The following is a 27,968-nucleotide window of genomic DNA, read 5'->3' on the forward strand; positions in this document are numbered from 1 at the left end:
TCCGCGGCCAAATTCATATCATTTTGGGGGTCCTTGACATGAAAAACGTTTGAGAACCACTGCCCTAGCTGAGAGAGAGATGAAGCAGGGACCCCCAATACATGTTGTATAAGATTGTGTTGCAGATTAAAAGAAGTAAAAGTACAGAAAATTGGAAATGCTTCAGTAAAGTATAAATGCCTCAAAATTGTACTTAAGCACAGTATTTGAGTAAATGTACTTAGTTACTTTATACCACTGGGTGTTCCAAACCTTTCCTTTGGAGCCCCCAACAGCAGAGGGCGCTGTTTTTTTTCCTTTTGTTTGACGATGGGTTCCCATATTGGATGACTCATCATGGCCATGGATTAGCTTCAGGTGAGTTCATTCCTAATTAGGCTGCTACTCCTAAAGCAGTGGATCTGAAAGTGTGGTCCTTGAGGGTGCTCTTTAGCTCATACATTACTGTACTAATACTACTACTGTTAATACTACATACTGTATTGCAGTGGTCTAGTGTTGATTTTGACAGCAAATTTTGATTCAGTTTTAGTCATAGTCTTTTGAATCAAATTCCATTTAGTTTTAGTCATATTTTAGTCATCTGAAATGTTTTACTGTTGGTCTAGTTTTAATTTGGCTAAATGAACGTGTACAAATGTAACCAAATGGAATGAGAACTAGTACTGACCTAAAGAATGTAATATGCTTTTGTCCATGCTCAGAGTGAATGACATGCAGGCACACGATTCAGGCAGCAGGGGGCAGTGTCGCACAGAACCCCTCAGTGCAATGGATAGGATGTGGACACAATGGAGTTGAAATGATGAAACCAAAGCAGGTAGGATGAAATGAACGCGTCACAGGCCTAGTTTTTTCCCCATTTTTATTTGAATGCTCTGTTTTCACTGACAACTTTCCTATTTACTTGTGGATACAAATCTTGAAAACAAACAAACAAACAAAGCTAACTATGCCTTAAAGCAGTGCTTTTCAACCTTTTTCATGCCAGGGACCCCTAAATTGATTGACATTTGGCCGTGGACCCCCTGGTAACCCCCCCCCCCCCCCCCAAGGACCACTGGTGGTCCCCGGACCACTGGTTGAGAACCACTGCCTTAAAGGAATAGTTCACCCAAAACATTACTTATTTTCTACCAATTACACACCCCATGAAGCATTGAATTCATGGAGTTTTTTTTTGTTTTTGACGCATTCCTAAGCCAATAACTTTGAGTCTCCTATTATTGGCTTAAGAATGTGACAAAAACAAAACAATCTCCATGAATTCAGTGCTTCATGGGGTGTGTAATTGATAGTCATGTTTTGGGTGAACTACAACTTTGAAATTAGGCTTAATGCACAGTTTCTCTCTGAAGGCCGTGAACAATGAAAGTTGTTCTGAGTTGAGCTGAGTTCTGAGCCCTTGTTTATCTCTTCACAGAGAGAGGAGTGTGACTCTCTGTGTCCAGATAAAACATTGTCCTTTCCCACTTTAATGAACTAAATGACCTCCTCCAGCATTATCTGCACCTGTAAGCAGCTTTGTGGATCAGTAACAGGGTAGCAAAATGTTTGGAGAGGAGGGGGAGGAAGTAGCATCCATGGAAGAATTTGGGGAGTTTGAAGATGGTGTTGAGAACATTGTTGTGTCTTGAAACAGCAAGGCTTTTGATTAAATGTGGAACACTACTGCAGGCAGTTGAGCATTCTGTTCTTGGAATACAACATGGATATCTTTCCTAGGTGCTGCTTGGTATTGTTGTTTTGTTTAGCATTTATGTACTACTGATCAGATGTGTGAGAAGTAAAAAATAATTATGATCTCAACTTTATTTGAGTTTTACTTTTAGCAGAAATAATAGAACAAATATACAAATAAACATGTAATACAATTAATATTAAAAGAAAATCAGAGTTAGAAGATTTACACAAAAACATAACACAAACAACAATAGTATACAAATATACATGTACATTATATATGAGAGCACAACATATAATACATTAAAAAGAAAAGAAAATTAGGATTGACAAGATAAAAAAAAAACATAGTTTTCACGACCAATAATACAGCATCATCTAGATCTACCGTATTGTATGTATGTAAAAGAATAACAGCGAACAATCAAAAGGGCATTACCTGACCATGATAGATCTCATCAAGGGCCAACAATATGACTAAGGTACACATTCCACTTCAAATCATATTTATCCAACTGGTTATTCATCCTAAAAGATAACTTCTCTAAAGCAGCCACATTTCCAAGCTGAGAGAACCATACTGTACTGTACATGTGCTGGAGGCAAATCCTCAGACTTCTATTCTTTGTGAGAAGTACATAGCTTAGAACATTGGTTCTCAAAGTGGGGTCCGGGGACCCCCAGGGGTCCCTGAGGGAGTTCCAGGGGGTCCCCAGCTAAATGATGGATAATCAGAAACCAAATGGAACCTCATGGGTCTGTAACTCTGAGAGTGTAACTCTCGGGGTCCATTTGGTTCCATTTGTACACTCTCAGAGTTAAATTAACATTGATTTTACAATATAAATTGGGGTCCCAGAGATAGAAATGACATTAAAGGTAGGGTAAGTGATATTTTTTGGTTAAAACAAAAAGTATTTTGTTAAAAGGTTAAAATACTATATTCTGATAGTAATCATTGCTATAGAGTGTTTTTTCAGTAACAGATGTCTCCCTGTCTCTCCAGCTCTTTAATAAACAGAAAATACATGTTTCGGTAGGTGTCAAAATCTCAGCCAATCAGGAGAAAGTACCCATTTTTAAGCTTAATTTGTATAGTGTTCCAGTTCCAATTTTGTCTGCTCATTTCTTAGTGTCATCACTTCCAATTTCACTTGTTTAATCTGTATCCTGATTGAGTTCTCTGTCCTGGTTGGATGAAATTGGAAATGAAACTGAAACTGAAACGAAAATGCATTTTCTGTTTAATAAAGAGGTGGAGAGACAAGGAGACTCCTAATACTGAACAAACACTCTATAGCAATGAGTACTATCAGAATATAGAGCTATTTAACAATTATTTTAACCAACGCAAATTACTTACCCTACCTTTAAATGGGGGTCCGTAGCCTAATGCATGTCAAACTGGGGGTCCTTGAAATTAAAATGGTTGAGAATCACTGCTAGAGCCTTAAAAATCTTCTCTTATGCGTGTCCCTGGCATATCTTTTCAAATGGGGGTCCGTGGGGGGCGAATAAGTGTCAATTGATATTGACACTTATTGATATTGACATGAAAAAGTTTGAGAACCACTGGCTTAGAAGATCTTTCTGCAGGTAACTTCACATCTAAACAGCAAACTGAGAGAAATTGTAATTGCTATGGAATCTTCAACCCACTTGAACCCTATTTTTGGCATGTGATTATAGACGAACCATTTCAATTTCAATTTCCCCAAAAACACAGCAGATCTTCGCTGTGAGCTTGTAGATCAGCTAAAAAGAGTCACATTTCCTCCATTACATCTACTTTACTTATATCCTTTTCTAACAATGAATTAAAAATCTTTGGTAACACAAGCCCTTTAACATTTTTCTTTTAATATCCCGGTCCATTTCATTGTCAGCACTTCCTAGAAATGCTGATCTTTTCATTGGCTGTCTGAACCTATTGTCCTCTAGAATGGCTGCCGCCTTTCAGCGCTGTCTGCTTCCTCAGTGACAGAGGGACACTGGTGTAAAGAAGCTAAGTATATTTACTCAAGTACTGTACTTAAGTGCAATTTTTAGGTATTTTTACTTTACTGGAGTATTTCCAATTTTCAGTACTTTTTTACTCCACTACATCTCAGAAGCAAATTTTGTACTTTTATTCCACTACAATTATTTGAAAACTTTAGTTACTAGTTACTTTGTAGACCACTGCAGAGGGACACAGTGTGCTTCTTCAGTGACACAGGGGGACACAGTGAGCCCAGGACATTATTCGTCTGACTTCAATCATGTTTCAAGACGTTCCAAAGGCCCAAGAACTCCACAGTCAATCATTCAATCAGCTTCTTATAAGTCTGTTACTTGCCGGCAGTCTAAATCACTGATTCTCAGAGTGGGGTCTGGGGTTCCCCTCCCCCCCAGGGGTCCTTGGGGGAGTTCCAAGGGGGTCCCCAGCTAAATTATTGATAGTTAGGAGGAACCAAATGGATCGATACAGGACCACCTGTAACCCCTTCGAGGACCACTGGTGGTCCCCGGAACCACTGGTTGAGAACCACTGACTTAATTGATCTAAATTCCATCTAATTATTTACTTAATGTTTTACTTATTCCCTTCAAACAGTTACATGTCATGAGGCTTACCACTTGTTGTCTCCGCCAGGCCGAAAGGCATGGCGAGAGAGTATGTTTTACCCCCTGTCCGTCTGTCTGTCTGTCCGTCCGTCCGTCCGTCCGTCCGTCCGTGTGTGTGTCCTGTCCGTCCGTTAGCAGCTAATCTCCGGCACTGTTGGCCCTGCCGCGTTGCGAAACTGTACACACACACTCCCTGGATGCCAATTCAGAACCTCTGGTCCAAATTTTTCAGATTGGCCTGTTATAGCGCCACCAGGAGGCCGAATTGTGCAAAACACATTTATTGATACTACTACAGATTTTGTCCAAACATCACACAAATCGGTACACAGTATCTCTATAGTCATGTGATCAACACAGATTCATCCGATTTCCCATATTCCATCGTCATTGCCTAAGATTGGCTTCCAAAGTTTGCAGGATTGGTCCGTTTTGAACAAAATGCCTCAAATCATGAACGCAGCTTGCGATTTCCGTTAAATTTCACACGCATATTTCTATTAGGCCGAGGAAGAAATGCCACCCTTTTCACATTGGCCTGTTATATTGCCACCAGCAGGTCTAATTTTGCAAAACACATTTTTGGAACAAAATGCCTCAAATCATGAATGCAGTGTCCGATTGCAGTGAAAAGCCCTTGAACAAATGGCACCCTTTTCACATTGGCCTATTATTGCGCCACCAGGAGGCCACAATAACGTACCTGACCTGGCGGAGACTTGTGCTCCGAGGAACACTTTTTCTAGTTTAATTTGTTTTTTTGCGGTTACCCATCCTCCTCTTTTTCATAAAATGTGCTTACTGAGGGATTTCAAGGTGCTTTGGGTACATTTTCACTTACACCGGAAACCTATAGCAGTCCTGAATCAGCATATATATCACATATCTCTATCATTTGAAATTATACTGAATAATTGTCTGATGTATACCTGATTGATTGATTGAATACTTTATTAGAAGTTTGCAGGGAAAAAAAGCACATGAAAGTACAGTTCAATGCAAGGTCAGCTAATTTTAATTTAAAACCCAAGAAAGCCTAATGGCTTGTTTCCATTGGGGTCCTTTGTACTCAATTCATAGAGACATTAAATGACAGACAGATATACACTACGCCAGGGGTCTTCAACAGGGGGGGTCCGGGACCCCTAGGGGGTCCTCAGAGCTACTATAGGGGGTCCGCCAAATCTTTGTGTGAGAGGATTTTTTTTTTACATTAACCACTTGAACCCTAGCATCCCTATTCTGAGGGGAACATTAGCTGAAAAATAGCAGAAGAGGTATAAAAGAGGGAAAAAAAGATAAAAAAACGCTCTCAACTGAAACACAATTTTATACACTATAGAGGGGGTCCCTGCTTCATCTCTCTCTCAGCTAGGGGGTCCTTGGGCTGAAAACGTTGAAGACCCATGCACTACCATGCAGAACATCATAAAAACAGTTTAAAAATACGAAAAACTAAAAATAGGTACAGTACACAGTTTGAGATGGGGGGGGCTAAGCGTTGATTTTGTCGAATTGCAGCCACCTGTACAGTAGGTACTCTTTTAGGGCGATTTTGAAGGAGAGTAGTGTTTTACACTCCTTCACAGCTTTTGGTAGGGCATTACACGAAGTGAAAATGCCATTTAAGGCCCCTCCTATGCGGCCATTTCACCAACAGAGCCCCCCAGGCCCTCTGACCACCTGGTGTTACAGGTATACTGTGTTTCATTCAAATCCATTAACACCGGGAACGCATCTGTGTCATTTTAAGATTTCTTTGGCTATTCCAAAAAAATAGCAGATCTACAAGCTCATGGTGCGGCACTGAGTGCCGTGCCTTGAGCTTGTAGATCTGCTATTTTTGGAAAAATATTGTCATTTTTTTGCAAATCTTTGAATATTTATCTTTTTTTTTACATTTTAAACTCTGTTACAACTTCTGGGGGGCCCTGGAACAAAACATTTTGAGATGGGGGTTCACGGCCAAAAAAGAAAAAAACTGTTAGGATTTAGAAGACATTTGTAGAATCCCCCAAAAGCAAAGATTTGAGTTACAAATGTTTGCTTTAAAACTATATATACGGTATATTCAAAGATTTGCACAAAATGTCCATGATTTTTCCAAAAAAATAGCAGATCCACAAGCTCATAGCGCGGCACTAACAGCTCAAAGAAATCTAAAAATGACACAGATGCGTTCCCGGTCTTGGGTTAATAAAGCCGGGGGGGGGGGGGGGGGGGGGGGGGGCTAAAAGATACCTGGCCCAAGGCCCTCTGTGAGTCTAATCCCTGCTTTATTCCCAGTTCTACTGTTGTCTCATTAGCTGTGGTTGAAAAGTAGTAGTAGCCGAATATTTAAGCAGTCACACACCTGGACCTTTCATATGAATGACTGGGTCATTGCTGTGTTAATTAGCGCTCTGCTGTGCCGCTCCCCTGATAACAATCAGTGGGGTTCTCATTCAAACCTGCCTGAGTATGATTGGACGGTAGTTGGTGTGGAATGGTGTTTTTGTAAAGACCTTGTCTGTGACCTGCGTGAGTCCTCCATATAGAGGTCCACCTTTCTCCGTCCTTGTGTAGGTGCCATCCAGGGCTTTTTGTCTCCGCCAGGCCGAAGGCATGGCCAAGACTACGTTTTGCACCCTGTCCGTGTGTGTGTGTGTGTGTGTGTGTGTGTGTGTGTGTGTGTGTGTGTGTGTGTGTGTGTGTGTGTGTGTGTGTGTGTGTGTGTGTGTGTGTGTGTGTGTGTGTGTGTGTGTGTGTGTGTGTGTGTGTGTGTGTGTGTGTGTGTGTGTGTGTCCATCTGTCTGTGAGCACCTAATCTACGGCACCGTTGGCCCAAATCAATGTGAGACTGTGCACACTCACTCCCAGCTGCAAGCTCTGCCCCAAATGTTTCACATGGGCCTGTTATAGTGCCACCAGGAGGCCGATTTTTGCAAAACATGAATTACTCCTACAGACAAACAAACAAACATCACACAAATCGGTACACACTATCTCTATAGTCATTAAACCAAACAGGTCTTTCAGATTTTTCATATTCCATCCTGATTGGCTAAGATTGGCTTTCAAATCATGCACACAGTGTGCGATTGGCGTGAAACTTTCTTTTACATTACTCCTACAGATTTCGTCCAAACATCACGCAAATCGGCACACAGTATCTAACTATCTATAGTCCATAGTCATGTGATCAAGATACAAATACCCATTGTGGTAGCACTTGCTATGCATCCCATGTGTATAATGCATTATACACATACTTATAAGGCATTGTAATCTGATCATAATCCTTTATAATCATATTTATAAGAGCTCATAAATAATCGTAATGCTTTATAACCATAACCATAACACATTCATTGTATTATGCTTATAACACGTGATGATTACAGTTATAAATATTCATAACAACGTGTAATACAATCATAACAAATTATACAGCATGTTATAATGACTTATAATGTCAAGTATCATAATACTTCATAATTGTTACCGTGCTATGTGTTATTGTCTGTGTGGCTCTGTATTTGTATGAGTGAAGTAGGCAGACAGACAGGCAGGCAGGCAGCGGGGCCTGTGGTGTCAATGGTTCGTAACCTGACTGCCTTGGGGGAAGTAGCTTTTCCGGAGCGTACCGCTCTTGGTCCTATAGTCTTTCAGTCATTCAGAGAATCAAAAGACCTGATCACAAGGCTCATCTGCCTCTGTATAAGTCAGACCATCAGGTTGTGTCTAAATTGTATATATGGTGTGTGAACATCCGCCACACGCACATCCTCTTCACAAGCAACGAAACGTGTCTGGTCATGATTTGAAACATCAGACGGTTTTGTTGTGTCTCACTTTGTCATGCTGCAGTGCATGGTGCATTTCCAGTCTGTTTACTTGGTGTAGGGAGGAAATTAAATATTTTAACCACTTGTCTAACCAACCAGCGGTGGAAAAAGTACTCAAATGTTTTACTTAAGTAAAAATATCAATACTGCAATGTAAAAGTAAGTTATTTTTTTCTTTACTTGAGTAAAAATACAAAAGTACTGGTATAAAAATGTACTTAAAGTACCAAAAGTAAAAGTACTAAAATGTTTGAAAATAGCAGATCTACAAGCTCGCAACGCGTCGCGACGTGTTGTGAGCTTGTAGATTGGCTATTTACAAACAGCCTAGGTGTAAAATAGGGATAAAGTAGTTAATGTATGTTTTATAATGTAATAATGTAAAGTTTTAAAATAATTGCAGTGAAGTAAAAGTACAACATTTGCCTCTGAGATGTAGTGGAGTAGAAGTAAAAGCAAAATAAATACTCCAGTAAAGTAAAAGTACCTCAAAATTGTACTTAAGCACAGTACTTGAGTAAATATACTTAGTTACTTTACGCCACTGTAACCAACATATTCTCTTATTCAGAGGCTGACTAATGCATTATCAAAACGGCATCTGGTCTTGTGTTTTGTGTGTGTGTGTGTGTGTGTGTGTGTGTGTGCACTGTGTTCACATCTTCACACATAATAACTCATCTATGCCACCCGGAATAACATGCCTTAAAAATGAAGTGGCATTCTCCTTTAAACTTGTGGGCGGGGAAGTGGTAGCAGAGGGTTTATGGGCGATCAGCATTAGGTTTCAGTTCCACCCCTTTCAGTATTCCTCTCTCTCTCTCTCTCTCTCTCCACTGCAGTAGTGCACAGTCCAGGACTCCAGGCAGGGTGAGGGCAGGCACCTTGGGGCTTCATGTCTGCTTTGGAGGGACAGCAAACTTGGCCGGCGTGACTATGAACCGGACTGCTGTCCATGACGGACCACAACCTACCACTGGACAACTCCTACTACAACAACACAGACACATGGATTTGGCTCTTGACTTTATTTTGAGACAATAAGGACCAGGATCAGGTTGACCTACATTAAGTTACAGACTGTGTATCTCTTTTTTTATGTCTGGGACAAGTGGTTGTATTTAAGTGTGGAGAGATGGCAAAGGCATGCAGACTGTATTTGGGCATGCTATCAGGTAAGTTAAACCAGTGCTTCTCAAACTTTTTCATGCCAGCTAGGGACCCCCAAATTGATATATATTTGGCCGCGGACCCCCATCTGAAAACATGTTGTGCCAGGGACTCCCAGAAGCAAAGATTTGAGTTAAAATGTTCGCTTTAAAAGAAATATATTCGAAGATTTGCGCTAATCTTCAAGATTATTATTATTGTGATGCTATATTCACACATTTAGCTGGGGACCACCTGGAACCCCCTCAAGGACCCCTGGGGGTCCCGGACCCCACTTTGAGAACCAATGAGTTAAACGATTCTATACCCAACATTTGGGGAAATCGATTCAAAAGTTCATCCTGCCCTATCTATCCCACTGAGTGCGAACGGAATTTACATCTGTTTGTGATTATTATTATAGAGGCTTGGATGTCCAGTCCAACACATATTCTTTTAATCACGTTCACAGGAGGAATGTTGTTCTATTAAGACAGGGGTCTTCAACAGGGGGTCCGGGACCCCTAGGGGGTCCTTAGAGCTACTATAGGGGGTCCGCCAAATCTTTGTGTGATAGGATTTCGTTTTTTTACATTAACTTGAACCCTAGAATTCCTTTGCTGAGGGGAACATTAGCCAAAAATAGCAGATCTACAAGCTCTCAACGCCTCGCACTGCGAGGCGTTGAGAGCTTGTAGATCGGCTATTTTTGGCAAAGAGGCTATAGGTGTAGAGGGAAAAAATAACAGACTAAGTAAAAAAAAAAACTTTAATCTGAAACACAATTTTATACAATATAGATGGGGTCCCTGCTTCATCTCCCTCTCAGCTAGGGGGTCCTTGGCCTGAAAACATTGAAGACCCCTGTATTAAGAGATGAAGTACATTCTCTTTAGTACAGATCACTCAGTCACAAGTTTCATGTAACATTATGTCACTGTGTGTCCATTCCCAGGTTCAACATTGTTTAGTTTGAATCTTGACCCACTTTCTACTAAATCTATACATAATATGATGCTTTCAAGGACAATAATGGGCTTAAAGGAGGAGTTCACCCAAGAAATTACTTATTTTCTATCAATTACACACCCCATGAAGCCTTAATTTCATGGATTTATTTTTGTTTTTGTGGCATACCTAAGACAATAATTTGATGACCGTGTGTATTTCCGGTAGGAGACATAAATAATCTACTTTGTGTCTCCTACCGGATACATTAGCCGGTAGGAGACGGGAATCAAATTATTAGCTTAGGAATGCGACAAAAACAAAAAAGAATCCATGGATTCAAGGCTTCATAGGGTGTGCAGTTGATAGAAAGTAAGTAATTTTTTTTTTGAACTCCTCCTTTAACCATTTGATGTAATAATGCCTATATCTACAGTGTGCTGCTGATAGAGTTCTGGACTAAAATGCTAGTTAACGGTTTAATAAATACCATACATGACAGGAAAACTTTATATGTTGCCTGTAATTGCTAATAAATAAAGGCAGAATCTGTAGAGTTTAGTTGTGAAAGTGTTCTATAGCTTAGTATGAGTGACCACAGCAATTAGTGGGCGTGGTGGTGGGTACTGTGTGTGTGTGTGTGTGTGTGTGTGTGTGTGTGTGTGTGTGTGTGTGTGTGTGTGTGTGTGTCTATAGTGTGACTATACTTGTGAGGACCAAACGTCCCCACAGTATAGTAGAATATGAGAAATAGATGTTGTGAGAACCATTTTCTTGGTCCTCACAAGAGAAATTGTTATTTTATGGTTGAAAAAAGTTTTTAGAGATACATTTACAATTAGAAAAAGATTCAGGTTGGGGTTAATATTAGGATCAGACATTTAGAGGTTAGGTTTAGGGGTCGGGTTGTAGATTTTTCCCATTTTATACTTAGTTGTGTGGCGATGTCAAACACCGGAAAATTGCCGACCTACAAGCTCACAACGTGTCGCAGCGCGACACGTTGTGAGCTTGTAGATCTGCTATTTTTCGGCTTTAGACATGCGGTTAAAAATGCCCCTAAAATATCACAAATCAATCATAAAATCGGCTTCCTAAAATGTTGATGTCCTCACATGTATAGTAATACAAACGTGTGTGTGTGTGTGTGTGTGCGCGTGTGTGTGCGAGCATGTGGCCGCGTGCATGCATGCGTGTGTGCGTGTATGTGTGAACTGTGTGTGTGTGTGTGTGTGTGTGTGTGTGTGCGTGCGTGTATGTGTGAACTATGTGTGTGTGCGTGCGTGTATGTGTGAACTGTGTGTGTGTGTGTGTGTGTGTGTGTGTGTGTGTGAACAAGAGGGAAAGAGATACAGAGTATCACAGATAGTGGATCGGTACATAACTTTTCTTTAGTCTGCAACTGAGATGGAATGTAATATTTTTGTGCAAGAGAGCGAGAGAGAGCATAAGGTTAGTGTGTGTTGCACAGGTATTTTCCTATTGTGTGTGTGTGTGTGTGTGTTTGTTTATTGTGTGACCAGAGCTTTGTGTGTGTGTTGTTTCTGGCTACAGCTTTGGCCCTATGCAAATACTCTCTGGAAGAATGGAATGCCACCGAGGAGCCGGCCAATCCGACAACTGTGTCTCCCTGTCATCACCATAGCAACAGAAACAATTGCACAGGTAGATATGTGTGTGCCGGAGGAGGAGGAGGGGCCAGTTCACTTTCTGCTGCGTCATAAAAGTTTGCTTTGAAGTCTGAATCTAGCATTCCACTTGAACACTATAGTGTCTGGGACAAACATTCAGTGAAAATAATATAGTTAGAGCTTGTAGATCGGCTATTTTAGGCGAAGAGATTTGGTGCAGAGCAAAAGGTATATGGAGCCGACCCCCAGTCAACTAAAGTAGTAGTTTGCTAAGTATAGAGGGTTTTAAGTGGTTAATGAAAGAGTGATAATATGTACTGTAAACACACACGCACGCACGCACACACGCACGCACGCGCAAACTGACAATGACAGTACAGAAGTGGGAAATACAGGCAAGAGCAGTGGTGTAAAGTAACTAAGTACATTTACTCAAGTACTGTACTTAAGTACAGTTTTGAGGTACTTTTACTTTAATGGAGTATTTCCAATTGTCTATACTTTTACTTCTACTCCACTACATCTCACGAGGCAAATATTGTACTTTTACTCCACTACAATTATTTGAAAAATGTAGTTACTAGTTACTTTGCAGATGTAAATTATTACATTATAAAACATGAATTAACCACTTCAGCCCTATTTTATACCTAGGCTGTTTGAAAATAGCCGATCTACAAGCTCACAACGCGTCGCATTGCGACGCCTTGTGAGCTTGTAGATCGGCTATTTTCAAACATTTTAGTACTTTTACTTTTGATACTTCAAGTACATTTTGATACCAATACCTTTGTACTTTTACTCAAGTCAATTTTGAATTCCGGACTTTTTCTTGTAACAGAGTACATTGCAGTACTGATACTTTTACTTTAAGTAAAACATTTTGAGTACTTTTTCCACCACTGGGCAAGAGAAACAGAAAGGCAAAAAGAGAGCGAACAAGAGAAAAAAAAAACAGTTAATGACGGAAGGGACAGAGGTGTCATATTCCACTATGTTCAGGGAGCCCAGTGCTAATTAAAGTGGCCTTCATGCCAACGAGGGGCCCGGCCTATGGGCTGGTCACCACTCACTGCTCTGTGCAGAATGGAGAAATACAACACCCACCCTTTATGAAGACAGCCTGGGCCAAATTACTTTGTTGTTTCATACCGGGGGCCTGTTTCCATCATTGGCCTGGCATTTTATTTCCCCTGTGTTGTTTTTTTTCTCCTCTTTCTCTTTACTGATCTGCCGCACTGAGGAAGGGTGGGTTGTTGTTACTTTAATCCATTAAGACCGGGAACGCATCTGTGTCATTTTTAGATTTCGTTTTGGCTATTCAAAAATAGCAGATATACAAGCTCATAGCGCGGCACCGAGTGCCGCGCTATGAGCTTGTATATCTGCTATTTTTGAAAATCTGCTATTTTTGAAAAATCTTGAAAATCTGCTATTTTTGAAAAATCTTGAAAATCTGCTATTTTTGAAAAATCTTGAAAATCTGCTATTTTTTGAAAGATCTTGAAAATCTGCTATTTTTGAAAAATCTTGAAAATCTGCTATTTTTGAAAAATCTTGTAAATCTGGGAGTCCCTGGAACAAAACATTTAGATATGGGGGTCCGTGGCCAAATGCATATCTAAAAATGTTTTCTAAATCCTAACAGTATGTTGCTACTGTATATCAGCGGTGCTCCAACTTTTTCATGTCAAGGACCACCCAACACTATTATGTATTTGGCCGTGCATGGACCCCCAACTCAAAATATTATGTTCCAGGGACCCCCGCCAGAAGCAAAGATTTGAGTTACAAATGTTTGCTTTAAAAAAATATATATAAAAAAATAAATTAAAAAAATCTCAATTTTTCAAAAATAGCAGATCTACAAGCTCGTAGCGCGGCGCTCTCTGCCATGCTATGAGCTTGTAGATCTGCTATTTTTGAATAGCCAAAGAAATCTTCAAATTGACACGATGAGATGCGTTCCCGGTCTTCATGGGTTAAGACATGCATCAATGACTCTGTCCATTGCCATTCCACAGACATTCTTTTTTGTAATGAGATACTTTTTCTTTTCAGGACTAAAGGTCCATTATAAAGGCCCTGTTCTCATTGAGCTCATGTTTCAACGTTACAATAGAGGCTATAGTCGCTTTGATGTGAGTTAAAACGGCACATTCTTTTACGAGCTCATATACAAATATAAAAGCTCCTGGGACGAGGTAGTAAAGCACGGCGGTAGCCTTGAGCGTTGGTTCTCAAAGTGGGGTCCGGGGGACCCCCAGGGGTCCTTGCGGGAGTTCCAGGGGGTCCCCAGCTAAATGATAGATTAGGCACCAAATGGACCCTTATGGGTCTGTAACTCTGAGAGTGTACAAATGGAACCAAATGGACCCTTATAGGTCTGTAACTCTGAGAGTGTAAAAATGGAACCAAATGGACCCTTATGGGTCTGTAACTCTGAGAGTGTACAAATGGAACCAATTGGACCCTAACGGGTCCATTTGGTTCCATTTGTACACTCTCAGAGTTAAATTGACATAGATTTTACAATATAAATTGCGGTCCAAGTGATAGAAATGCCATTAAATGGGTCAAACTGGGGGTCCTTGAAACTAAAATGGTTGAGAATCACTGCTAGAGCCGTAAAAAAATCTTCTCTTATGGGGGTCCCTGGCTTATCTTTTCAAATGGGGGTCCGTGGGCTAATAAGTGTCAATTTGGGGGTCCTTGACATGAAAAAGTTTGAGAACCACTGGCCTTGAGTCGTTGGGGAAACGGCAGAGGGATAAATGTAAGGTCCCTGGATGTGTAATCCAGTGGGATGGAGAGATAGCTCATTCTTTTTGTGTGAGAGAGAACAAAAGTGTGTGTGTGTGTGTGTGTGTGTGTGTGTGTGTGTGTGTGTGTGTGTGTGTGTGTGTGTGTGTGTGTGTGTGTGTGTGTGTGTGTGTGTGTGCTTGTATTACTATTGTCCTGGTCTTCACAAGGGAAAAGGTTGTTTTAAAATATTTGTAGAGTTAGGCTTACAATCAGATTGTCAGATTCAGGCTTGGGTTAGGCTTAAGGCAGCTCTCCACCGCACCGCTTTAATCCCGACTCGGCGCCGGGAGGCGTTGGAAAGGGTCTGCTGCTATCCGACAACTTGTTGTCGGATAGCGTCGTTCCGTCGGGTCCGGACCTCTATCGACCCAACGATGAGAAACTGACCAAGCTGTTGACATTTCTGGCATATGAAGTGGGAGTCAACCTTTCATTTCCCCCAACCAACCAGAGTGCAGTGGGCGTCGCTCCAAATGTAGTGACGTCAGGGCTATGGGCTGCACATTGGCGGAGGGGGGGGGGGGGGGCGCGGGGCGGGCGCACAGATCGGTGAACCAATAGAAGCCTGCAGATGTTTTCTCCGGAAGATTTGAAGATTCAGGCTGGGGTTAGGCTTAGAGTTATGCCTCATTTATACTTACAGTAGCTGCGATGCGGTGTCAGCTTGTAGAACGGCTATTTTCTGCTTGTGACACAACTAAGTATAACTTAGCGTAACTCAGCGTAAAAGGCTTTATGCTGAAGGTTAAAAAATGGCAAACGAATGAGTAAAAATGGCATTTATAAAATTGCCATCCTAAAAGTTTGATGACCTTACAATCACAGCAATACAAACCGTGTGTGTGTGTGTGTGTGTGTGTGTGTGTGTGTTAATTGACACACACGTATTACACCCTCACAGCACGGTGACAGCAGGCCTTTCCAGGCAGTGTGTAATTGGTCTTCCCCCATGCAGATCTATTTATATATCAGGGCTATTCCAGTGTATGAGGCTCAGGGAGGTCAAGGAGGTCAACACAGAGAGAGAGAGAGAGAGAGGAGCATGAGAAGTTATGGGGCGTGCGGGGGGCACGGGGGTAAAGTTCCATCATGCCCACCACCACCGGCATGGAGACTTCATGGTGGTGACTTCTGGCTTGGCCGTGTTTCAGGGGTTGGAAAGCGGGCAGGGAGGGTGATCTCCTCTGTCACTGCATTACAGTGGTGGAAAAAGTACTACATTTGTTTTACTTAAGTAAAAGTATCAATCAAAGTAAATGTCCAGAATTCAACATTTACTTGAGTAAAAGTTCAAAAGTATTGGTATCAAAATGTACTTAAAGTAGAAAGTACTCATTATGCAGAATGTCCTTTTGAAAATAGCCGATCTACAAGCACACAATGCGTCGCGATGCGACGCATTGTGTGCTTGTAGATTGGCTATTTTCAAATGGCCGAAATGTGTATAGGGCTGAAGTGGTTGATTTTTTCTTTTTGATTTTTTTGTAATAATAATCACAATCTACAAAGTAACTAGGAACTAAAGTTTTCAAATAATTGTAGTGGAGTAAAAGTACAATATTTGCCTCTGAGATGTAGTGGAGTAGAAGTAAAAGTACTGAAAATTAGAAATACTCCAGTAACGTAAAAAATACCTCAAAATTTGAATTAAGTACAGTACTTTTGTAGTACGGGCTTTGGCCGTGTTTCAGGGGTTGGAAAGAAGGGCAGGGAGGGTGATCTCTGTCACTGCATGACATTATCTCCTACAGGTTGTTGGCTGGGGACACCAGAGAGGTAGTGATGAGTTCATCCTCCGGATGTGTTCCTCCCTGCCGGTGAAACCCTACACTGTAAAGTGACAAGAAGCCACCGGTGACGTGGCGTGTTATTTGGAGGAGGCACGTGGTTGTGTCTCTAGGCCAGTGGTTCTCAACCTGTGGGTCGGGACCCACAACGCCTCACGTTGTGAGCCCCTGGTGTGGTCCCCAGACAGACACCACGTTGAGAACCAGTGGTCTACTCTACACCAGTGGTTCTCAAACTTTTTTCATGTCAAGGACCCCCAAATTGACACTTATTAGCTCGCGGACCCCCATTTGAAAAGATATGCCTCAGGGACCCCCATAAGAGAAAATGTTTTTACGGCTCTAGCAGTGATTCTCAACCATTTTAATTTCAAGGACCCCCCAGTTTGACATGCATTAGGGCTACGGACCCCCATTTAATGGCATTTCTGTCACTTGGACCGCAATTTATATTGTAAAATCGATGTTAATTTAACTCTGAGAGTGTACAAATGGAACCAAATGGACCCGTTAGGGTCCATTTGGTTCCATTTGTACCCTCTCAGAGTTACAGACCCATAAGGGTCCATTTGGTGCCTAATCTATCATTTAGCTGGGGACCCCCTGGAACTCCCTCAAGGACCCCTGGGGGTCCCCGGACCCCACTTTGAGAACCAATGCTGTACACGTCCGCAAGACCAACCAGTATAGGGCCGGCAGTGACAGGGACTAGTACACGGGAGGAAAACAAGTGGAATAGAGACCCCTTTATCAGACCCATGTCACACTGACATCATGCAGGCATGCCATGCGCATGCAGGCGGGTTTGCAAAAGAACCCAACCAACCACTCATATAAGACGCAATGGAAAAGAAGAATGTAAAAAAATGCATTCCATCACACCTTTGGCAGCAGTTTGCTGCCCAGTGCGGAGGTACTGTAGAAAGAAGGCTTACTCTGAGTGAATCCTTCTTCATATACTCCTTGCTTTCTTTCGTGTGTAAGCGATTCCCAAACCAGTTGTCCTCGAAACCCCTCCCCCCCATGCACCCCCCATTCGCTGTGGTCGGCCGAGACGCACAGAGGGAGCGCTTGTGGTGTAAAGTAACTAAGTACATTTACTCAAGGACAGTACTTAAGTACAATTCTGAGGTGTTTTTTACTTTACTGGAGTATTTCCAATTGTCAGTAGTTGTACTTTTACTCCACTACAATTATTTGAAAAATTCGGTGTAGCGTTAGTTCATGTAGACACGGAAGGCAGGAGGTTTATGCTACGTTCACTTTCCCCAGACCCCCCCCCCCCATTCATTCGTTAACAAGCTAATTCATACGCACACCCACAAGTCAGTATGTTTAACCTCTCGTCTTTCTCATTCGCTACAAGCTAACTCACTCACGCCCTCATACCCACAGTGCGTCTCAGGCGGTTCATTCAAGCGGCCTCTGTTCTCTGTTCATTCTACGTGCTTCGCTGTCTCAGCCGGTTGTCAGCTGTTGGCCCCGGCCTCCTCCCTGTGGCATTTAATTCATATTGTTAATAGGTTGATTCTGTGTATTGTACTGTGGTTGTGTGGATTGTACTATGATACTATGTGGTAGTTTAATTATGCATTGAAGTTTTAATGTTATGTTCATGTAAAACTGTATGTTATGGTCTGCTCTGGGGGGTTTGTGATTTCAGTCCTGTCCAGTTGTCCTGCTTGCGCAGGAAATCTGTAATATCACATGAGCAGAGTCACACCGCCAAACTGAATGCAATATCATTGCAGTAAATGGTTAATATTGGGGTAAATGGTTATATGCAATACATGGTGTCTAAATGAACTTTAGTTACGAATTACTTTGTTGATTTTGATTATCATTACAAAACATACATTACCCACTTCAGCCCTACTGTATATACATTTTGGAAATTTGAAAATAGCCAATCTACAAGCTCACAATGCGTTGCATCGTAATAGGGCGACAGAAAATAACAGGGCATTGATTTCAATGGAGAAGTGACGCCATGTTTTTAGTTTTTTTTTGTTCCTCAAGCTCCGTACCAAATCTCTTTGCCAAAAATAGCCGATCTACAAGCTCACAACACTTCGCAAAATTGTGAGATCGTAGATTTCACCGAATGTTCGCCCCCAGAATAGGTACCCTAAGGTTCATGTGGTTCAAGGTTCAAGCAAAGAAAGCCTAAGAATTGTTGCTATAGAAATGTTTGCCTTGAGTGTTACTATACTCCTGAAAGAAATTTAAAAGCAGTTTTGTCTCCACAGCAGACCCTAATAAAGAGACAGGCGAGTGGAGTGGCCATTTCACCAAATGTCCCAAAGCACTGAAGCACTACTGCATCCACGGGGACTGTCGTTACATCGAAGAGCAGAAGGTTCCCTCATGCAGGTACCACACACTACTGCACCGTGTAGGACAGGTACCACACACTACTGCACCGTGTAGGACAGGTACCACACACTACTGCACCGTGTAGGACAGGTACCACACACTACTGCACCATGTACTGTAGGACAGGTACCACACACTACTGCACCGTGTAGGACAGGTACCACACACTACTGCACCGTGTAGGACAGGTACCACACACTACTGCACCGTGTAGGACAGGTACCACACACTACTGCACCATGTAGGACAGGTACCACACACTACTGCACCGTGTAGGACAGGTTCCACACACTACTGCACCGTGTAGGACAGGTACCACACACTACTGCACCGTGTAGCACAGGTACCACACACTACTGCACCGTGTAGGACAGGTACCACACACTACTGCACCATGTAGGACAGGTACCACACACTACTGCACCGTGTAGGACAGGTACCACACACTACTGCACCATGTAGGACAGGTACCACACACTACTGCACCGTGTAGGACAGGTACCACACACTACTGCACCATGTACTGTAGGACAGGTACCACACACTACTGCACCGTGTAGGACAGGTACCACACACTACTGCACCGTGTAGCACAGGTACCACACACTACTGCACCGTGTAGGACAGGTACCACACACTACTGCACCATGTAGGACAGGTACCACACACTACTGCACCGTGTAGGACAGGTACCACACACTACTGCACCATGTAGGACAGGTACCACACACTACTGCACCGTGTAGGACAGGTTCCACACACTACTGCACCGTGTAGGACAGGTACCACACACTACTGCACCGTGTAGGGCAGGTACCACACACTACTGCACCGTGTAGGACAGGTACCACACACTACTGCACCGTGTAGGACAGGTACCACACACTACTGCACCGTGTAGGACAGGTACCACACACTACTGCACCGTGTAGGACAGGTACCACACACTACTGCACCGTGTAGGACAGGACATCCACATGAACCCATTAAGGCCACTTCTAAAAAAAATCTAAATCCTAACAGTTTTTTCGGAAAAAAATATAAAATAATCATTTTCACGATTTTTCAAAAATAGCAGATCTACAAGCTCGTAGCGCGGCACTCGGTGCCGCGCTATGAGCTTGTATATCTGCTATTTTTGAATAGCCAAAGAAATCTAAAGTGACACAGATGCGTTCCCGGTCTTAATGGGTTAAAAGAAATCTTCTAAATCCTAACAGTTTTCTGAAAAAACGTGTTGTTGGTACAGTGGTGTGTTCAAAACCTTTTCATGTCAAGGACCCCCAAAATTATATGTATTTGGTCACGGACCCCCATCTCCACATATTTAGTTCCAGGGACCCCCCAGAAGCAAAGATTTGAGTAAAAAAAAAAACGCTTTAAAAACAAATAAATTCAAAGGTTTGCACACATTTTCACGATATTTCGAAAAGAGCAGATCTACAAGCTCATAGCGCGGCACTCGGTGCAGCGCTATGGTCTTTCGGTGAAAATAGCCTTTGGCCTGGAGGAGAGTCAATTACACAAGAAATATTTAAAAACAAATATTCTTTCAGTCGGTAGGCAGTCGGTAGCGCTGTCGCCTGTCGCCTCACAGCAAGAAGGTCCTGGGTTCGATTCCCGCCGGGGACGCTGTGGGCGCTGGGGGCGTGTCTCCTCCTCCGCGTCATCAGCGCCCATACCCTAGGTGGGGTTGGTGAAAGGGCCTACTCTGTGTGGAGTTTGCATGTTCTCCCCGTGTCTCCCAGGGTAGTTAATACCCTCACAAAAACATGTAGTAATCCTGGTCACTATACCGCCTCCCCCATGACAGCCGGGGCGCCTGATGGAGGGGAAGGGAACTGGTTGGAATAACGTGTTCCTTCCACGCGCTACGTCCAACCAGGGAAACTCCCCCCTGTCAGGTGACAAGAAGGTCAGTTGGCTCTCATGCACTGAAGGAAGCATGAGCTCGGCCCTGGCCTCCCCAGGCTGTGGGTGACTGGCATAGTGCTGGTGTAGGGCTGGTGTAGTGCCCAGGATCACTTAGGAAATTGGCACCGGGTGAAAAAAATGGGTTACAAAAATCGTGGGATAAAAAATTATTAAAAACAAATATTCTTTCAAGAAATCTCATAGGATGCTTCGAATGCAATACTACTAAATATAATCTTAAAAAAAGAAAACAAAAGGACAATTATTCTACATCTCTACATCTCCAAGATATGACTCAGGGCTGTTGATATTACTATTCACAATTTTTGATATAGTGCCTACGTGGTTAAAGTCACTAAGTGTCTCTGAGCAAGACACTCATCTGCTTATCATGACCATCTGTGCAGCTGGGTGGAACTGAAACTTAATTTCCCCCACGAGATTAATAAAGGTCTAACTTTAAAAATGACTAAGGATTGAATAATGGAATGACAAGAAGGAAGGAGTGGTTGAAATTTCTCTGGAATCATATCTACTTTGTACTATGTATCAGCCTACCATTACAACGTGCATTCTAAGGGCTGGCTCTGCAACAAAATATTGTCTCTGACTGTCTCTGAATCATGTTCTGAACAGGAGATACAGAGTTCCATGATACACTGAACCAAAGCATTTCTTTGTCTAATGTGATTGATGTTATGTGAAGTGTGCAACTCTGTTTCTTGTATTTGGTGTTGCATGTTGTGCTGAGGATGATGCGAGACAAATTTCGGACCAGTCCAACAAGAAATTATCCTCAATCAATCAATTAATCAATCAATCAATCAGAGATTTCTGATTGGACCTCCCACAACAGTTACATACATGTACTGTACAACCTCAGGTTCAGAACACATCAAACTCCAAAATGATTAATTCATTTTGTTTTGTTTGTTAACTCATTCACTGCCAGAATTATTTCTGGCCGCGTTTGAACACTGCCAAGATTTTTCATTGAAAAAAAAAAGTACTCAGGAGCCGAGATACAGAATTTTTAAGTTTTAAGTTAACAAGGAAGTGGATGGGAGTCTATATCTTCGAAAAATCATATCTCCTTGGTCTTTGGGTCAAAAAAAAAAAAGAAATGTAAAAAAAAATATATATTTTTTTTTTATTTAAAAAAAATATATATATATTTGCCCATCACTAGGCACTAGACAGACAGACAGACAGACAGACAGACAGACAGACAGACAGACGGTGGAGAACTACTAAATCTGCAAATCCACCGATTTGCAGATTTTTGGTGTTTCTAGATCACGTCTGAGCACCAACAAAATGCCATGTGTTGTGACCAAAATGTTTTGGACCCCTTGTGTATAGACCACCTGGGATCCACCCTTCTTCATTTGTGTCACTAGTATACAGATACAGTCATAGTGACAGTGTTGATTCCTTCGACTAAAACTGTGTTTTTTGTTCGTCCCATAGGTGTGAACATGGTTTCATAGGATCCAGGTGTCAGTATTATGACCTGGGCTTGCAGATCGGAGAGCAGCGCCAGATCATCATCGCTTGTGTCATCACGGGCCTCGTCTTCCTCATCCTCCTCATCGTCTTCATCTGCATGTGTTCACAGTGAGTGGAAAGAAACCGTGATGTGATATGTTTGATATTTATGTTTGAGAATATCACAATAACAAGATATTATCTCATTATAGCACGTTATAGCACCTTTTAGTGCAGTGCAGATCCATGACTGGGCTGGCTGCTCAGTTTCCATGTTGCCTTCGCCCTGAGTGTTACTAATGGTGCAAACTTTTGCACTTGGATATTGTGGAGCAAAAGTGATATGCAGAGAAAATGCCTGTAATTATTGCAATCCACATCCAGCATCTCTAGCAAAAACAGACCACATATACAGTAGTAACAGGTGACATTTATCAAAAGAAAACTTGCAGATATACCTGTACAGAAAAAGGTTTGGGAGTTTTCAAAGATGTCAGACAATATTTTGAAATAATTTCGATTTTTTATATTTTTATTTAACAGAAATAGGGCTTGTGTGGTTAAACAAGTCAAGGCAGACGACAATATTTTAGTTATGTCTCTGCGTTGCTCACCTGGTAGTCTCGCGTCACCAGACTACTATTCCACAATCTCTGAATGCTATATAGAGTCTGGGACTACACTTCCCGAAAGCTGTGTAACGGAAGTTGTTCAGACCGGAAAAACATTCGACCAATCACGACGCGGTGCCCGCGGACCTGTAGTCCTAGTGGAAACAGAACCGAGGCGGAAGCATATTCATAGGAGCGGTAGATTCATGTTATTTGTGCGAGGATTGTTTATCACAGAAAACTGAGAACGGTATCATGGAATTAACGCCGAAAAAACTGTGAAAGAAGACACTAGTAGACATAAACGATATTTATGAGATTCGTTGATTCCAGTCGGACTCATTTGCGCCACTGCACAATGCTGAAACGGACGTGGGTAGGGGAGGAGGCATCCGCTTTCCCCTTACACATGATCAGAGCTTCCGAGTCCCAGACTGTATGTCGGAAACATTTGTAAATTGTGGGAGGCAACAGTCTGGCCACGCGAGACTACTCACCTGGCAATGTTGGCAATTGGGTTCCATTTTACACACTTTGACTTTGACATTCTTTTCTAATGTTTTAAATGCTGTATATTTGGCTCAGGAATCAGCCAAAAGTGAAGTACGAATATGGTGGCAGTCTTAATCAAAGAACAGCAAGGCATGGATAGAGCTATCATAATTATATGATTAACTTTTGTACTGTACGCATTTGGACCGTTCTACAGAAGCTGTGAAAATTGCAGGTTCTTTTTTTTTTCGAAAAATCTTGTCTGAATTTTCTGATTGCTCCAAAACGTGTCCCGAGCAAAACTCCTGCTATAAAACCCTGCTGGAAATTGTCGTTAATGTATTACTTTTATTTATTCCAGGGGTCTTCAACAGGGGGTCCGGGACCCCTAGGGGGTCCTCAGAGTTACTACAGGGGGTCCGCCAAATCTTTGCGTGATAGGATTTTTCTTTTTTTACATTAACCACTTGAACCCTAGCATCCCTTTTCTGAGAAGAACTTTAGCCAAAAATAGCAGATCTACAAGCTCACAACGCCTCGCGCTGCGAGGCGTTGTGAGCTTGTAGATCGGCTATTTTTGGCAAAGAGGTATAGCAGGTGTAGAGGAAAAAAAGAGCAGACCTAATTTAAAATTTAAAAAGTTATATAGAGGGGGTCCCTGCTTCAGCTCTCTCTCAGCTAGGGGGTCCCTGGCCTGAAAACGTTGAAGACCCCTGATTTATTCTATGGAAAATGACCGTGCCGTGATTTGTTTTCTGAACTATTTCTCGACCACTACAGATTTTTGATCACGTTATCAATGCATGTGATGGTTATCTGATTGACGTATTGATTGACATGTGTTTCAGTCGAAGATACACGCTCTGTAAGCGCAGGCCCAGGAGGACGGAGGAAGAGCCTCGGAACGGAACAGAAAAGTTGAACATGATAGATACTGGTGAAGCACACAGAACACTGATGCCAGACTCAACAGAACACACCAACGATTTATGAGGTGACTGCGTGTGTGTGTGTGTGTGTGTGTGTGTGTGTGTGTGTGTGTGTGTGTGTGTGTGTGTGTGTGTGTGTGTGTGTGTGTGTGTGTGTGTGTGTGTGTGTGTGTGTGTGTGTGTGTGTGTGTGTGTGTGTGTGTGTGTGTGTGCGTGCGTGCGTGCGTGCGTGCGAGGGGTGTGCCGATACACTAATTTCACGAAACGATACGATACGATATTTGGCTCACAACTTCGATACGATTTCGATACGATACGATACGCACTTTTTTTATTATGAAAATAAATGGGGGAGAAAAAAAGGAAATGCAAACAAATAATTCTGTTTTTGCATTATTCAGACATGCAAACTTGTAGCTTTTCAGCCGTTTTGAATCCAAATAGGGCAATAGTGTGACACCTGACCCGTAAAAAAACAACATGTTGTCACCCTTTTCACCTCGGGGCTGTTTGCATGCCTGATTATTTTGATTGGTGTAAAAAAAAAAAAAAAAAAAAAAAAAATTCAAAACGATATTTTTTCCCCCCAAAACGATACATATCGTCGCGAAAACGTATCGCGATATATCGCGGGACGATATATCGGCACACCCCTAGTGTGTGTGTGTGTGTGAGTGTGTATACTTGTGAGGGCCAAGTGTCTCCGCAAGCAGGGGCGGACTCAACGGGTGGCCCTGGGTGAGGCCCAGGCCCAGCCAGATTGAATCTGGGCCCACCCGGAATGACCAGCTTTTTTCCCACCGTATATGAGATCCATAAAAACTACAGATTCCACTGGGCACAGTAGCGTCACAATGCTTGTGACCCCCACCCTGATAAGCACTTGGAATGTACAGTATAGAGTTGAGGCTTTCAATTTAGATGCCTCAACAGATAGATATTGTGAAAATAGCCGATCTACAAGCTCACAACCCCTCGCGTTGCGAGGGGTTGTGAGCTTGTAGATCTGCTATTTTCACAATTGTTGCCTCTTTCTTATATTATTTGACAATTTGGTCAAGACAAGGTTTGACCCGTTTTTATAGTGTAGTTTGTGGATTATTTTGATGCCATAATCTGGACGCCCCCAAAATCATGTGGGGACCCCCCCCTGAGGGTTCCGACCCACAGCTTGAGAACCACTGCCATAAGTGGAAAGCGTGCAGAAAATATGCACCCATGCGTGTCGGTCGCAGAAGAATAAAAGGTCACAGTGAGAATAATTGTCATATTGACATCATCCACTATTCATTATAATGTCGAAGCTTAAATACTCAGGCCCACCCAGATTTTTCCAGGCCCAGTCATTATAAACGTTCTGTATCCACCACTGCACACAAGTATACTGTAGTAGAATGAGAGAAATAGACTTTAGTGAGGACAATTTTACTACAGTAGTCCTCCTTAATCGTTACAAAAGCTAACAAAAGTTAAAGGCCATTCATGGCAAGCACTATGAATAAAAACGAAGGCCGGAGAGGCCGAAACGTTCTCTTTTAATACATTATTTTGGGAGCATTAAGACGGTGTGTGGACCGTGGGCCCTATTTTAGTCCAGAGATCGTAAACCCACTATTTGGGGATTTAGGAGTGTGCGAGGGGCGTTCCCGTGTTCAAAAGATGCTATTTTGGGACACCAGCCTTATCCGTAAAACACCTGCACTATTACATTATGCATAGGTGTGGTTTGGGCGTTGTAATAATAAAACCAATCACCCTGCCAGATGCCATTGCCTTTAACAGAAGACTGCACAAGCCATTATCCCCAATGCAATCTTGCCTCTCCTCTCTCCCTGTCTGCAGTGTTGCCATGTCTGCTTATAGACATAAGTATCACCTACATGTTACTGATTAGAGAGAATGTTATATTATTGTAATCAGTTCATTATTTCCTGCCTAATCGATAAATAAAACCGAAGTGTGTAATTTGGAGAGCATTGCGCGCAGCACAAATTGTCTATTTTTAATAGACTATCATCTTATATAGACACAATTGACACAAGGAATTGACACTCTCACTTCTGCTGATTATAGGAACATTTGAATCACAGAGATTCGTTGAGAATCAAGAGAGAGGGAGCCTTTGAATGTTGTGCCGTTGTGCGCTCCGGCCGACTCCCGACATGTCCATTGCAGGCAGGCTCTACCAAACCAATTTGGCACAGAGGGTGGTTTTAGAATCCGCTATGTTTCCCAAACGTGTGCGGGCAAGATAGCAATTTTAGGGAAAGCGCAACAACACGCCCACGGGCACACAAATAACGGAGTCGGCATAATGAATAGCGGGTATAGCGGCCACAAGATACCGTTTAGGGACAGTGCCAGCTCCCTTATGCGTAATTCACGGGTAGCGGGCAGCGGGTGCGGGTAAAGCTGTGGCAAGAATAGAGCCCCTTCTCTTTTTCTTTACACTTTGTGGACAGGATTAGGCATTGAGTTTAGCTTGATAGGCTGATTTATACCTAGTTGATGATGGGCTATTTTTCACCGGCAGTGTGTACAGTATACTAAAATGTTGATGTCCTCACAAGTATAGTAATACAAATGTGTGTGTGTGGGTGTGGGTGTGTGTGTGTATGTGTGTGTGTGTGTGCGCGCGCGTGTGTGTGTGCGTGTGTGTTTAATATTAAGTGTAAAGCTCTGCGATTTTCTCATAACTCACATGAATCCAGATCAGACGGAGACATTCCAAACCGTTTCCACACCCTATATAGAGTTCTGTGGGCATGCGTGCGTGCGTGCGTGCGTGTGTGTGTGTGTGTGTGTGTGTGTGTGTGTGTGTGTGTGTGTGTGTGTGTGTGTGTGTGTGTGTGTGTGTGTGTGTGTGTGTGTGTGTGTGTGTGTGTGTGTGTGTGTGTGTGTGTGTGTGTGTGTGTGTGTGTGTGTGTTAGATCTCTAGCAGACAGGGAATTGTTTGGGTATGAGAGATACTATTCTTCCTGTGGCAGCTGTTGCTCTTTGTCTTTGCAGCGATGGTGAGATGTGATCCAGAACACGGGGCAGGCAGCGTTCTGCTGGACAGAACTGAGGCCTGCATGAGCAAACCCTCTCTGGAAAAGGAGATCAGTATTGGACTCTGGGATGGATGGATGGATGTATCCGAAAGTGGTTGGAAACCAAAATGAAAGCAGTGTTTTTTTTTCATACAACAGCAGCACACCTAAAAGAACAATTACAAAATGTGACGAGTGGGAGTTTAATCTTCCATCTGGTTACTTGCTGGAGAAAGAGCTTTATCTTCAAGTATAGAGGAATAGCGTCCTACACCCTTCACTCACCCAAAGTCTGACTGCTCAGAACCAAAGAATGATGATGGGGGAAAAAGTAATTTTTTACTACCAGTGGACTAATTCACAATACAACCAGACAGCCCACTGTCACGGCCTATTATCAATCTCCCTGTTCAATTATTAAGTTAACCACTTAAGCTGTTTTAATTTCATTATTATCATTATTATTTTTATTATTTGGAAAATAGCCAGTCTACAAGCTCAAATTATTTCGGAAATATACGATCTTACAAGCTCACAATGCGTCGCATCGTGGCACGTTGTGAGCTTGTAGAGCGTCTATTTTGGAAATACTTTTCACCTAAAGTATAGTGACATCACCAAAATAGGGACCCCAGGGTTAAAGGGATAGTTCACCCTATGGAGACCCGCCATATTTTTTGTTTTTGTCA

The 27,968-nt window shown here is 42.4% G+C and overlaps 1 protein-coding gene across 3 annotated transcripts; it reads left to right on the forward strand.

The window, feature by feature from the left end:
• The first annotated feature begins 203 nt into the window (after positions 1-203).
• Positions 204-27,935, forward strand: btc (betacellulin, epidermal growth factor family member). 3 transcript variants are annotated; one of them, XM_084047606.1, is made up of 8 exons: positions 204-357; positions 705-820; positions 8,963-9,292; positions 11,769-11,879; positions 18,687-18,810; positions 22,198-22,344; positions 24,167-24,312; positions 27,235-27,935. In XM_084047606.1, the coding sequence occupies exons 3-7, from the start codon at positions 9,253-9,255 to the stop codon at positions 24,309-24,311; spliced, it is 567 nt and encodes a 188-aa protein (XP_083903732.1). In that variant the 5' UTR covers positions 204-357; positions 705-820; positions 8,963-9,252; the 3' UTR covers position 24,312; positions 27,235-27,935. The 3 variants fall into 3 exon arrangements, with proteins under 3 accessions (XP_083903732.1, XP_083903733.1, XP_083903731.1); XM_084047607.1 differs by having other exon boundaries at positions 205-357; positions 18,690-18,810; positions 27,257-27,935; XM_084047605.1 differs by having other exon boundaries at positions 206-357; positions 27,257-27,935.
• Positions 27,936-27,968: the final 33 nt, after the last annotated feature.

Source organism: Gymnoscopelus microlampas (assembly GCF_963454915.1).
Source record: "Gymnoscopelus microlampas genome assembly, chromosome: 21".
In the NCBI taxonomy this organism is placed as follows: domain Eukaryota; kingdom Metazoa; phylum Chordata; class Actinopteri; order Myctophiformes; family Myctophidae; genus Gymnoscopelus; species Gymnoscopelus microlampas.